The sequence below is a fragment of the Cuculus canorus genome, chromosome 2 (assembly GCF_017976375.1).
Source record: "Cuculus canorus isolate bCucCan1 chromosome 2, bCucCan1.pri, whole genome shotgun sequence".
NCBI classification, from domain to species: domain Eukaryota; kingdom Metazoa; phylum Chordata; class Aves; order Cuculiformes; family Cuculidae; genus Cuculus; species Cuculus canorus.
Window position 1 is genome coordinate 153404308 of NC_071402.1, and position 14923 is coordinate 153419230.

Genomic DNA, 14923 nt, shown 5'->3' on the forward strand with positions numbered 1-14923 from the left:
TTTAAAGCCATTAGTAAATTATTAAATAAACATAAACAACCATCATCTTCTGCTCTCCAGTGACCTCTACTCACAGCGCTGCATTGGTGAATACTGAAATAGGGTGCTCAGGAAGAAAGCCTCATTATCATTTACGTCTGTGATGGTTTTCCAAGTAATCCTGGTTTAGTAGGAAGTTTTAACTTTGCATTGCAGACACATAGTTGGTAGAGGAATAATTGGGATAGGATTTGGAAATAATCCCCCTTCTTAGCTGGTTGTGTTCTGTAAAGCTTCTGAGCATTCCTGCACCAAGGGAAGTGATTTCTGTTACCTGCAATGTCAGTGCTGGCTTATGTGTGCTGGGATCTTGTGAAGAATTGCAAGGAATGTAATACTTAATGCTCTCATTTTCTTACCAGCTGCCTAAGTGTTAGAGGGGTGTTACCTCTTTCTTACTGTGTCTCAATCTTGCTGGAAGAGCCTGTTCTATCCAATGAGTATGGTTATCTTTTTGCTCTACTTCCTACTCTTCATTATAAGTGGGAATAAATCCATGTGATGATCTGAAATGCTGCTGAGAGAAACATTCGTGTCCTTCCCGCTTCCAAATCATGTGCCCACCTTCTGGCCAGCTCGCTGATGGCTGAGTCGTGGATGGGCTGACACAGTGGCTAAAGGGAGAGTATAAGACTATTTCTTCTGGTTGCTATGCAGTTTATTCTGGTTTAAATATGTGCAAAACTTGGGTTTTAAGAAGCTGTGCTGGAAGCTTATAGACTGGCGGATAACTGAAGGGGTTGGAACTGGATGATCTTTAAGGTGCCTTCCAACCCAAGCCATTCTATGATTCTGTGCTGTCTTCTTTCTCCTCTAAGAAGGCTGTAGCTGATTTGTGTGTTATGTATGTGCTGTCACTGCTTATGGATAGGCAAGGCAAGGGGAAGGATAACCTGGTATCCCTAGGGCTGCCACTGTTCCCACGTTTTTCAGGACTGTCTGCTTCTTCCCTCGGCTACTTTGTAAATTGAATGCTTTTCTTCACACTTTGGTTTGAGACTCATCTGAATTATTATTTTCTTCACAGAGACAAAACTTGTCCTGACACAATTTAAAGGGGTCTTCTTGTTAGAGAGTCTGAGACAGTCACTAATTTCTACCAGGAAGCAGTACATGTAGATCCAAAAAAATGGTTCCAGTTCTATGCATGTTATCCCCTTTGATCCATAAGAGCCAAAGGTGTTGCATGGTAGAGTTTATTTCTCTAGAAGAGAAGGGTCTAGGGAGACCTTATAGCAGCCTTCTGGTACTTAAAGAGGCCTACAGGAAAACTGGGGAGGATCTCTTTATTGGGGAGTTCAGAGATAGAACAAGGGGGAGTGGTTTTAAGCTGAAAGAGGGGAGACTTGGATTAGATATTAAGAAGAGATTGTTTACAGTGAGAGTGGTGAGGCACTGGCACAGGTTCTCCAGAGAAGTTGTGGATACTGCATCCCTGGAGGTGTTCAAGGCCAGGCTGGATGAGGTTTTGAGTAACCTGGTGCAACGGAAAGTGTCCCTGTCCGTGGCAGGGAGGTTGGAACTGGGTACATTTTATGGTCCCTTCCAACCCAAACCATTCCATGATTCTTGTAGCCGATTTAGCAGATGTAGTCCTGTGCAACAGTTTGGATAGATTTAAGTATTAAGAGTATTTAAGAGGCTGTACAAAAAAGGAAATGCTGGTTTTGCATTGATTTCATCACTTAAAAAAAACCCAAAAAACCTCAAACCCTTTTCCCCCCAGCATAGAACTAACCTCAAACCTTTCAGAGTCCTCTGTGAAAGAGGAACTGGAGTGGTTTTGTGTTCAGGGGGGCAAGCGATGTGCCCCTGTGCTGGCCTGCCTTCATCCTGATTCAACTAAAGTTGGTTGGGTGAATGGTTGCCTTGGAGCTCTGGGATGTTGGAACTGCTGAGATGCCCCAAACTGCTCAGAATTTGTGTACTTGGAATCAGAAGCTCACAGGGTCTCCCAGGCTTTCCATCAGCATGCAAGGCAGGTTGCCAAATAGCCTGAAAATTTGGGAGGCAAGGTGCCAAGCTCTTGGCTCTCTTTCAGATGGGCTGCTGAACAGCTGGGAGTCTGGATGCTTGGGCTTCTCAACAGCCCACCACATTAGCTGCTGAAGAGCTAGGCAGGGAAAAAGGCTGGAATCTGTGGTGTTAACCTGTCAGCTTTCCATCAGACCTTGACTGAAATTGAAACAAATCTGCTAGGTGTTATAGTTTGGATGTGCTGTCTTCACGTGATGGCTTTTTTTAATGTGAGGACATCTAGTCTTCCCCTATAATGTTTTATTTTAGGTGTCAAAATATTTGATTCACTGAAAATAATGCTTGTTTAAATTCAATTGCTTCATTGTCATTATTCGATAGAAATTTCTTCCAAGGATGCTCTGAATGGATCAGTCTTACGTTGTGTGTAACTGAAGGGAGACTTCATAGCTCTCTACAGCTCCCTGAAAGGAGGTTGTAGTGAGATGGGAGCTGGTCTCTTCTCCCAAGTAACAAGCAATAGGATGAGAGGAAATAGCCTCAAATTATGCTGGGGAGGTTTAGATTGGATATTAGAATCATAGAATCATTAGGTTGGAAAAGACTTTTGAGATCATCAATTCCAACTTACCCATCCATTACTAAATCATATCCCTAGGCAATTTACCTACCCACCTTTTAAATACCTCCAGGGATGGTGACTCAACCACCTCCCTGGGCAGCCTGTTCCAGTGCCCAATAACCCTTTCTGTGAAGAAATTTTTCTTAATGTCCAATCTAAACTTCCCCTGACACAGCTTAAGGCCATTCCTTCTTGTCCTGTCACCCATCACTTGGGAGAGGAGACGAACACCCACCTCACTACAGCCTCCTTTCAGGTAGTTGTAGAGAGCAATAAGGTCTCCCCTCAGCCTCCTCTTCTCCAGGCTAAACAACCCCAGTTCCCTCAGCTGCTCTTCATAACACTTGTTCACCAGCCCCTCCACCAGCTTTGTAGCTCTTCTCTGGACACACTCCAGCACCTCAATGTCTTTCTTGTAGTGAGGGGCCCAAAATGGAACACAGTATTTGAGGTGAGGCCTCATCAGTGCCGACTACAAGACCAGAGCCACTTCCGTGGTCCTGCTGGCCACGCCGTCTCTGATACAAGCCAAGATGCTATTGGCTTTCTTGGCCACCTGGGCACACTGCTGGCTCATGTTCAGTCTGCTGTCAGCCAACACCCCCAGGTCCTTCTCTGTCAGGCAGCTTTCCAGCCACTCTTCTCCAAGCCTGTAGCACTGCACAGGGTTGTTGTGTCCGAAGTGTAGGACTCTGCACTTGGCCTTGTTAAACCTCATCCCACTGGCCTCAGCCCATCGATGCAGCCTGTTCAGATCCCTCTGTAGAGCCTCCCTACCCTCCAGCAGATTAACACTTCTTCCCAGTTTAGTGTTGTCTGCAAACTTGCTAAGGGTGAACTCAGTTCCCTCAATTCAAGTCATTGATAAAGTTATTGAACAGGACTGCACCCGGCGCCAAGCCCTGGGGAACACCACTTGTGACCGTTATTAGAAAATACCACTTCCATGAAAGGGTTGTCAGGCTTTGGAACAGGCTGTCCAGGGAAGTGGTGGAGCCACCATCCCTGGAGGTATTTAAAAGATGTGTAGATGTGGTGCCTAGGAACATGGTTTAGTTGTGGAGTTGGCCGTGTTAGATTAAGGATTGGACTCAGTGATCTTAAAGGTCTTTTCCAACCAAAACGATTCTGTGATTCTGTAACTACTGGTGAGACTGTGGATTGTGTTCTCCCATATCTGTAGTGAGCTCTTAGGTGGAGCAAACAGGCTGCTCGTATTTAAAATCTTGTTCATATAATGTATTATTTTTATCAGTCTAAGCTTGTTACTGTATTTTTTCTTGTAAGAAATATCAGAAAAAATTAAGGGATTGATGGGTAATTCAAGTGTATGTTGTTGAGAGCATTACCTAGAGCAGGGAAACGGGGAAGGAAACTTCTGATCTCTACAGGATTCAAAGCACGGCTTAGCTTAAATGGTACATGATTTAGTGCTGACAGTTATCCCTCAAAATGAACTTATGTCCTGGATAAATATAAAACTTAAACATTTTATAAGTGCTTTCAGTTTTATAAGGGTTTTTCCTTCTTACACTTGCAGGCCTCGGAGTAGAGGAAAAACTACAGTGGAGGATGAAGACAGTATGGATGGTTTGGAGGCAGCAGAAACAGAAAACACTGTGGAAACAGGTAATGAGAACATAGTGTTGATGCTGTCTGGTTGTTGCTTCTTTCTTGGAAATACATTTAATTATCCAGGGCTTTGTTAGACAAGAAGTATTTCTTTAATTTTGTAGTACATGTTGTGCATTTGCACCCACCTATATTATTTAGACCTATCAATGCTGTTTGAGCCTATGCTTTCTGATAACGGCACAGGAATGCCTCTGTAATGTAGTTATGTAGACACTCTTTTTTTTTTTTGGTTTTGCAGGTAACAAAAATAAAAGCTTTGAAGCAGTAGCTGCTATTTTCAGAATACCTGCCAAAACACAGCATTACTTATTGACCTCCAGTGAACTACAGCAGATTATATACCGGGATAACCAAATGTTAGTGCTTCCCACTCCTGCTTAGGAAACAAGATAGATTTCTGTATTTGCTTTTGTTAGTACTGGTTATAGTTGTGCCCAAATGCTTCAGTTACAGAGGGATCTTGTTGTCCTGGCTGCTGTAACAGTTTGTGATGTCTCTTCTGGCAGGTTAAGAGTCTAAAGAGAGAAGCAGATGAGCTAACACGCAAGATAAAGGCTGTGGTGTAGAGCTGTCATCTCTTTGCCAGGCACATGTCTGTAGCCGTTTTTTAACCAGGGACTGAATCTGTATAGAAGGATGAAACTTGCCAGGAAGGATGAAGCCATGGCCAATTGGTGGAAGTTTATTGGCTGGACAGAAATAAGCCTTTAAAAATGCATTGAGACATAAGAGTTTATAAATTTAATTAGGAGTATGTGTAATCAGCAAAGTGGAGAGAAGCGCAGAGACATTGATGGCAGAAGCTGGCGGTCAGGGCAGCAATTGCTTGAAAATACAGGAATTGTTGAATTACTTTCACAGCTGCTAAATAACAGAGGTAGAGTTGTGAAGTCCTGAAAGATGAAGATGGGAATCTGTATCTAGTGCTGATTCATATGGAGAACAAGTAGAGGACCTCAGAAGAGCCATCTTTGTAGGAACATCTTCCATAGTCTGTACAGAAATGTGGGTGCAGTAGTAAAACCTATAAGAGAAGAGGCTGAATTTATGAAGTGAATGCAGGACAAGCTTTGATTGTCTGTGCTGGTCTCTTGCTTCTTACTTGATAGATGGAAAGCAGCATTGGGAAGGCTTTCTACTCAAGATTCACGACCTTGGGGTGCACCATGAATGTTTCTTCGTAGCTTGTGTTGAGTTTAAGTGTTGTTGATGGTTTGTGGAGGGAGTCTAGATTAAAGCTTAATGCAAGGATGTTTAATTGTTTTATTCTATCAGTTGTTTTCCTGCCCCAGTCAGTTGCTGGTGATAGTGAACATTATGGTCTTTTCTAGCTTCTACAGGTAATTACCAGTTGTTGAAAGTGAAAAAGTTGTAGCAGGTATTTCTCTGTAGAAAAATAGAGCAGGGGAACAGAAGGCTACTTCTATGTCCTGTATTCCATTTATTACTCTTCTATCACATGCCAGAAACAGTCCTATGAAAATCAGCAAAGGGGACAGAAAGTCAGGGTGGAAGAGGGAAGATTTGTACGTTTAAAATAAGTTGTAAAAAAAAATGCCAAACTGAAAAGAAATTCAAGGTTAATAACTGCTGGTTCACCACTGTGCAGGGAATTTAGTGATAGCTGTGTTTTTTTGGTTTTACATGTCATTATTAACAAAGCTCATCCACAGAGATCTGACAGCAGTTTTTACTTAGGAGAAAAGGGGGACAAAGATAATTATTTTTGAGAGTCCAAGAGTGCATATAGATAAGACTCTCCATTATCTTTCATCAAAATCATCCTGACTTTCACAGGCAGCTCATGCTCGTTTCTGAAGGTAAAGGCAGCAGTGGAGCAGTGTGCTGGAAATCCTGATGGACAAAGACTCCACTGGAGTTGCTGCAGGGAGTGATGCACCATCATTTCAGTGCTGAGCCTGAGGTGGTTTTGAAGCCTGGGGAAAATACATAGGTCTGAAATCCCATTTTTACAAGGGGAACCAGAGCAGACTTGGAAGGCTATTGTCATCTTGAGCAATTTGACAGAGACTGAATTGCAGTTATGTTATTTTAAAGGCTGAACACCATGTGACTTGATAGTTTTAATCACATTAATTGAAAAGGCTGCTGCTTCTGAAACTCATTCTAAGCGCTTATCTGTGGTAATAATAAAGTGTGGGAGAGAAGGGGTAATCCCAGTTTGTTGCTCCATGTAAAACTACATTAATCAAATTGAATAGTATTTGTGTTCTAGCTTACGAATTTTTACTTTGACTAAAAAAGGCTTTTATTTTGTTTTTTTTTTTGCGATAGTAGGCTTGCTGACAATTTTCTCTAGTAGGTGGCAAACCAAAACGTAGAATAGTAGTATTACAAAACACAGAGTGATGTGGTCTGAAGAGACAAAAACTCTTGACATGCTACTTTGAACTTATTTCAAGTCTCTATACGTCTAGCTTCTTTTCCATTGTTTGGTTCATATGTTGGGTGAAATCAGGAGTTCTTTTACTGTGTGAGGTTTCTGTTTCTTGTTTATTTGGGTTCAGTTGGTTGTTTTCTGTTTTATTTATGGAGTCTAGCACTACTGGTGTCCTTTTGTGAAGCACTATTTTAATAAAATGAGAGAAATCAGTGTTGTATGAATGTTATATTTGGGGTTGTAAGCACTACTTTCAGGGAAGGGAGAAATGCAGTAGGAGTGAGAACTTTCATCAAAGGGAGAGAAAAAGGAGGTGCTCCATAAAATCCTGAGAATAGAATGTGTTTCCTAGCTGCTGAATCTTTTGTGGAGAAGGAAAAAACAAGGGTAGGTGTGTGTAGCTACTAAACATTATTTCCATTCATATCCTGGGCTGCATCAGAAAGAAGAGTGACCAGCAGGTTGAGGGAGGTGATTCTCCCCCTCTTCTCTGTTCTCGTGAGTCCTTTCTTGGAGTACTGTGTTCGGTTGTGGAGTCCTCAGCACAGGAAGGACATGGATCTGTTAGATCGAGTCCAGAGGAGGCCACAAAGATGATCAAGGGACTGGAGCACCTCCCCTATGAAAACAGACTGAGAGAGTTGGGGTTGTTCAGCCAACAGAAGAGAAGGCATCAGTGACATCTTGTACCAGCCTTCTAGTACTTCAAAGGAGGCTACAGGAAAGCTGGGGAGGGTCCTTAATCAGGGAGTGCAGGGATAGGATGAGGAAGAATGGTTTTAAGCTAACAGCGGGGAGATTTAGATTAGATATTAGGAAGAAATGTTTTCCTGTGAGGTTGATGAGACACTGGCACTGGTTGCTCAGAGAAGTCATGGATGTCCCATCCCTGGAGGTGTTCAAGGCCAAGTTGAATGAGGCTTTGAGCAACCTCATCTTGGGGAAGGTGTCTCTGTCCATGTCTGGGGGGTTGGAACTGGATGATTTTTAAGATCCCTTCCAACCCAAACAGTTCTATGATTCTGTGATAATGTTGATAGAAATGTTTGTTCAAAAGAAAAGCAAAAAAAAGGGGGCCAAAATTCTTTCTGCAGTGTCTTTTTAGTAATGCTAAGGCATGGCTGTTTTAATGGCAGTTCAGGAAACAAGTTGCCGCCCTGAACAAAATTCTGTAGTCTTCTATGTAGAAAGAGGCAGACTTGGAAGCAAAGCAGGGTAAGCTGTGCACCACCGCTCAGATCATTTCAGTATGGGTTATTATCCCTGCCAACTACAGCAATTTCTGAGGCCTGTCTGTTTTCTGCCAAGTGCTGTGTTCGCTTTGGTATAATTGAACGTGGAATTCTCAAAGATGGAGAGAGAGGGGAATTTAGAGTTGGAAAAAGGAGATTCTGGAATCTGGAAAAAGATGTATTTGGAGCTAACTCAGCTTTTTCCTAAAAGATGGTGCTGGCAACTGCTTCTACTGAATTAGTATACTTCCAGCTTTCCATAAACCTCAGGACAGACTCCTTTCCTTTACCCACCAGCGTTGTCTCTCTTGCTGATTTCTTGGGTCCTCCCTCAGTGACTGTTTTGCTTCTGAGCTTCTAATTAGTCTTTCCAGTTGCCCGTTTCCTCATTTGTAGTTCACTGCAGTTACCTGCAGTGAAAATGGTCCAATGTCCTGCTTGAGCAGGGCCATCTAGAGCCAGTTGCCCATAACCTTGTCCGGATGGCTTTTGGATATTGTCAAGGAAGGGAAGTGTACAACCTGTATGGGCAACCTGTGCTAGCGCTCGGGGTTCCTCACAACAACAAAGTGTTCCTTGATGTTTAGAGGGAAGCTCTGTGTTTCAGTTTGAGCCCATGGCCTCTGGTCCTGTCAAGACCTCCCAGCCATTGATACCTTCCACCTTTCTAGCTATCAGTAAAATACTGTTTGTTGTAGAATCGCGTATTCTCCTACAGGTCCCCTTGTGTTGCTCCTCTCCACAATAAGAGTAGTTTTCTACTAATGAGTGTGTCTCTGTAATGGTCAAAACCACACAAGTCTGGAAAGCCTGTGCCTGTGTGTGCCTACATATAGCAAGTATAAAATTGCTAATCTAAAGGAAGAAAGTTTAGCATGTATGTCCTGGTAAGCTTATTGAGGTTTGATGGCCCAAAGAAGCTTGGCTTGTACTTCTTTTTCCCCATCTTAGTTTCAGCAGTTTTTTTATTTTCTTGTTTCTGCACTTAAATTGACTGAAACTGAATTCTATGTGTTAATTCTTTGATTATTCTGTTTTTTTTTGAGAACACTTGTAAAATATCCAACTCATCCTAGAATCTTTAATCCTTCCTATCTTTGTCTCACACAAAAATGTCGAGATTCAGACTCTGATCTGGGAGAAGTGCAATAAAATAAATTTATTTTAACTGCTGAGTCTCTTGGGAAACTCACAGTAAATCTGTCAGATACTCTGCTTATTATCTGTACCATGTCTACCAACTCTTAAAATAAATTAATACTTAATAACAGACCTTTACCTCCCTGTGGTGTCTGGAGGCTTCAGAGTTGCTAATACAGAAGAGAATTGAATCTATATGAGTTTATCAACTGATAGCTCCTTGCCTGCCTTATAGCTGTCAGTAATGTTATTTTCAGACCCAGTGATGTTGCCTGGCCAGCTGATTTCTTGTTGGACTTCATGTTAACTCTCTCAAGGGTCTTTCTAATCAGCCTCTTGTCTTGGAGGAAAGCACAAAAGAGCCAGAAACAAACACTTGCCAGTGGTGGAAAATTTTTCATATAGAAGCTGTCAGAGAATTGTGGACTATTTCAGAATCTCGTCAGCTTTGCAGCAGCCTGAAAAGCTCTTTTCTAGAGAAAAAAAAATATTGCAGTTTCCTACTTATTAGAGATGATATAGTCCCCTTTTGTACCTGTATGAATGTACCAAGCAGAGGCTCCTACAGAGACAAATAAAACACACCTGAGGTTGGGTGAACATTTCTCATCCACTTATTTACATCAAAGACCTTTGAAAATCATAGAGTTGTGGAATGGTTTGGGTTGGAAGGGACCATAAAGATCACGCAGTTCCAAACTGCCTGACATAGCAGGGACACCTTCTACTGGATCAGGTTGCTCAAAGCCTCATCCAACCTGGCCTTGAACACCTCCAGGGATGGGGCATCCACGACTTCTCTGGGCATCCTGTGCCAGTGTCACAACACCCTCACAGTAAAACATTTCTTCCTAATATCTAATCTAAATCTCCTCCCTTTCAGCTTAAAACTGTCCCCCATCATGCTATGCCTGCACTCCCTGATAAAGAGCCCCTCCCCAGCTTTCTTATAGACCCCTTTAAGTACTGTCAGGCTGCTGTAAGGTCTCCCTGGAGCCTTCTCCAAGCTGAACAACCCCAACTCTCTCAGTCTGTCCTTGTATGAGAGGTGCTCCAGCCCTCTGATCATCCTTGTGACCTCCTCTGGACTTGTCCTAACAGATCCATGTCCTTCCTGTGCTGAGGACTCCAGAACTGAATGCAGGACTCCAGGTGAGGTCTCACGAGAGCAATGTAGAGTGGGAGAATCGACTCCCTCACCCAGCTGGTCGTGCTTCTTTTAATGCAGCCCAAGATATCGTTGGCCTTCTGGGCTGCAGGTGCTCTTTGCCAGCTCATGTTGAGCTTATCATTCACTTTCTGCTTTTCAGATGGATACTTAAGCCACATCATTGTGTTGCTTATCAGTTCTAAAGTTAATGAAAGCAAGAATGGACAGCACTGAGGACATTGCCTGTAAATTAAATTTGTCTGTAAATATTTGTGGCAAATGCTTAAATATGCACTTAAATATGTTCTAAGGTAATGAATATTCTCTGTACTTATTATAAAAGGAGCCGTTCCTTCTGCAGCTGACTCCTACCTGTCTGGACACTGGAAAAAAATGGCAGAACTGAAGCATCTTATTATTTTTCTGGTAACTTGTTTGTAATAAGGAAACTAGGCACAGCAAGGTGCTATTTGGTATTCCCCATTGAATCATTCCAGGCTTACTTGATCATAACATTTATCATCATGCATGCTTAAAATGGATCATTTGGAAAAATCTGATTGTTTTCCTTCTGACCGATATCTCTGTCTTGGATGTTTTGAGAGGAGGTAGAATGCATTGTGATAGGTGTACTCTGTTGTTTCCAAATAATTTCTAACCTCACAGTTTTTCATTGTGGAGGTTATTTCTGAAATGCAGCCTATTTTTTGCTTATTTATTAAAATACTGCTTTTGCAGTTTGAGTATGAAATTCTGCTTAGTTAAACATTACCGACAGGTTTTGGAAGAAGTTTTCAGGGCCCGGGAATATTCCACCTTCCCGTCATCCTGAAGTTTAACCCTGCTGTGTCATTAGTGACGCCATGAGGGAGTTTGCATTGATGTTACCAGTTAAGTATGTTGAAATCATAGTATATACCCCGGCTGCCGTACAATCCTGTCCTCAGTGGAAACGGTGCTGGTCTGTGCATGTTTTAATTCTATGGACCTGTCTTAATTGTTTGCAATGTCGTGTTGCAATCGACTCTCCAGTTTGGTAGAAGAAGTATTAGAAAAATTGAGACCCTGGTCTCAGCTAATTAAAATCATTGTATAAACCAGGTTAGCTTTGGAGTCCTGTAAGCATCTGCCCTGGTAACCCTTTTCTAGGTCAGGTATAAAAGGGAAGAAAGTAGCGGGTAAAGTAAACTTACTTAGGGTAACGAAAAATGTAACCTACCTGCAAGGCATTGGAGATTGACCATAGAAAATGAAATTACTCTTAAATTCAGTGGTAGTCTGTGTAAAAGATCATGCAGGGCAAAATCACCACCCTAATTTTGTATAAACACAAATCAGCTCTGAAATAGCTGTTACTACCTGAGCAAGTGCTGCTGTAGTTCTTCTGAGAATTGCAGTAGCTTTTTAAGTCAGAGAGGGAAATAAAATGGCAAGCATTACTGGTGAAGGGATAAAGGGAGAAAAGCATTAATGTGGGTGCTTTTACTGTTTCTTTATAAACCTATGGCATGGCTGCATGTTGAATGCCATGTGGAGTTCTGTTTCCCATTCTCCAAATGCAGTTGGGAAAGTACGGGAAAGGCAAATGACTACGACAAGAAGGAAATAATAGTTCTGTGCAGGGATCGGGCAAGGTAAAAGGCTTCAGCCTGAAATGGTGTGACTAGGAAGGTATTTAATAGGGTCCTGCAAAATGTTGAGTGGTATGGAGAAAATGAACAAGGAATGATGGTTCATTTTGTTTTGCAAAACAAAAATTAGGGGATATCAGGTTATGTTCAGAGCACAAAGGTAGCTGCACTCGCACTCAGTGTCTACTGAAATTAGAGAATTCATTGCTAGTGCGTGCCTTGGGCTTAAAGAATTTACGTGGGTTTAAAAAAGACCTAAACAGATTGATGGAAAAGTAATTAGAATCATAGAATCACAATGTGGTTTGAGTTAGAAGGGACCTTAGAGATCTTCTAGTTCTGATGCCCTGCCATGGGCAGGGACACCTTCCACTGCATCGGGTTTCTCAAAGCCTCATCCAGGTGAGTGCTGTAATTCTACCCCCAGCTTAGGAAGTTCCTTGCTGTCAGATCACTGGGAGCTGCTTATTCACAATATAGTGTCTTGTATTTAGAATTACTGAAGTTATAGTTGAAATGGTCCTACAATGGAAACCTTGTTTTTATTTTTGTTTTATAACTGGTCCAAAATTTGTGCGAAGTTCTATTCTGCGTAAAATGTGTTTAATGATTAGGAGTTTTATTTGAATGAAAAGTATTAAAATGCACACTAAAATGTACAAAAAAAAGGAGTGACTGTAGGCTTTCTTCTCATCTCCATATAACAACTGTCATTGTAAGTAAATCACTGCAGTGTCTTTCAGTTAGAAAAAATAGATACACAATGGTTTTAGAAGAAAATGCAAAACATGCAGCACTTGCAAGGAACCCAACAAAACACTTGGGATGCAGTTGCGTATTTCGTTGTTTATTGCTGTGAATAAAGCTTTACTATGTTGACTCAAGATGATGAACATCTGCCTATGTCCATGGAGAAATGGTTCCTGCATGTGGTTATTACCATCATGCTCAAACATCAGTATTTTTTTTTTCTCTTTCTGTGCCATGGTTGTGTTCTTAGCAGGCGAGCGAGAACAGACGTCTTGAAACTTAGTGCAGCCCAAGTAGCGGCAGTAGCTATTAGTATCTATCGCCCTCTGAGTGTCTTTTGGCATACATTGGCCTGGCTTGCTGCTATCCAGATGGGCTGCAGGTGATCTACGTGGGACAGGTTGGCTGCAGTGTGTCTCTCTCTTCCCCCATGTTCAGCTGCTAAAGCTAGTACATGCACAGTTAATGTGAATGGTTTCTACACTTATGTGGTCACCATGTGTGCCCTCTGAGTGCCTCAGACAATAGTAAGAGAGTCGACATTCCTAAGAAACTGTCCTGAACAGTAACAAAATTATGAACTTTGGCAAATGGAAACCTGTTTTGTTCCTAATTTAGGGACAGTGAGTGAAACTTGATAATTACAGTACTAGTTCAGCATTTAAAATTGATAATTCACCTTCCCTTAAGATTTCTTTTCGTATTGTTGCTACACTGACTTGCTTTCCCTTGGTGTTTTGGTTTTGCTTGTTCTACTGTAGACCTCTTCAAGGCTGCGTAAAACACCTTGTCCCATTAGTCCATTGCGCCCTTCCTTCGGCAAAAATAACCATAGCGTTTGCTGGCTAAAAGCTTGTAATTCCCTGTTGCTGAACATCTTAGCAAGCAACAGCTGAGACCCCCCGAAACATCCCTGCTGTATTTGATGATGCTGATATTTTGCAGCCTGCGATACTTCCTGTTCTTACTGAAAGTTTTGGACTCTCATGATATTTGCTCTGTTATCTGCGAAATTAGCAGTAGGTCTGACAATAGAATCTCAACCAGTAAACAGGTTAACAGTCAGCTCGTTGCACCTAAACAGCAGTAGGATATTTATTACACGTTTATGACAGCTGTTTTGACTCTTTTTCAGTGTCACTATATACTAAATATTATCTCATAAGATTTTAAAAGAGATGATTTTTTGTGCAGAACTCTTACTTTATGGTGAGTTTTTGACTTGGAGTCTGTGTCTTTTCCTTTGCCCAATTGCCGTAGCAGAGCCCACACACGTAACTCTTCATCTCGCTGTAGTTTTCCCAAAGTGCCTGTGGGACAGTATCTTGTGATTACTAGAAAACTGAAAAAGTCTGTTTGTAACAAAAGAGCAGTTTAGGCCTTTAGCTGATATTGCTTCATCGCATCCCCAAAGAAATCTGCCATCATGTAATAAAACTACAGCCTTGGCCAGCCTCCTCCTTCCCGTCAGCATACGTGTGGTGGTCTGCAGGGAACCACTTCTCAAGGTGGGCTTGAGAAGACCAGGGCTTCTACCTGTGAGTCTACATGTTTGTGTGTTACAAAGTTCTCTTCATCTATCTAAAGATAGAGCAGGAGAAGAGGAAATGGTCAGCACAATTATTCTTCTGAATAAATCTCTATGTAAGGGAAGGACCGGTTACTATTAGGAAAGTGTGTCATGCATGTAATTGACTGAGAATGGTGTGTACTGCTGGTTATTGTCTTTGAGTACTCACCATGTACTGCTCTAGAAAAAGCGATATAAATAATAATTGAGAAATTTTTGAATGCCTCAAATATGGAATCTTTGTTGAGATTGTCCCCCCAAATAAAAAAAATTGAAAAATTTCAAATGACTTCTTAAATAGCTTCAAACTAACTTGTCTTTAAAACCTAGAGCCCAATATATACATCTTATTTGGCAAATTAGATGAAAGTGTTAATTAATGTTTCAAATGCCGGGTCCTGCACTTGGGGCACAACAACCCTATGCAGCGCTACAGACTGGGGGAAGAATGGCTGGAGAGCTGCACGGAAGAGAAGGACCTGGGGGTGCTGGTTGACAGCCGACTGAACATGAGCCAGCAGTGTGCCCAGGTGGCCAAGAAGGCCAATGGCATCTTGGCTTGTATCAGAAATGGGGTCACCAGCAGGTCCAGGGAGGTTATTCTCCCTCTGTACTCGGCACTGGTGAGACCGCACCTCGAATACTGTGTTCAGTTCTGGGCCCCTCACCACAAGAAGGATGTTGAGGCTCTGGAGCATGTCCAGAGAAGAGCAACAAAGCTGGTGAGGGGGCTGGAGAACAAGTCTTATGAGGAGCGGCTGAGAGAGCTGGGGTTG

The 14923-nt window shown here is 42.1% G+C and overlaps 1 protein-coding gene across 10 annotated transcripts in view; it reads left to right on the forward strand.

The window, feature by feature from the left end:
- The window catches only part of KMT2C (lysine methyltransferase 2C), a 216326-nt gene that overhangs the window by 54872 nt on the left and 146531 nt on the right, over window positions 1-14923 (forward strand). For all 10 annotated transcript variants that reach the window (XM_054060776.1, XM_054060778.1, XM_054060777.1 and 7 more), the window contains one exon: window positions 4179-4267. In XM_054060776.1, coding sequence (XP_053916751.1) covers window positions 4179-4267 — 89 coding nt within the window. The remainder of the gene's footprint in view (window positions 1-4178; window positions 4268-14923) is intronic.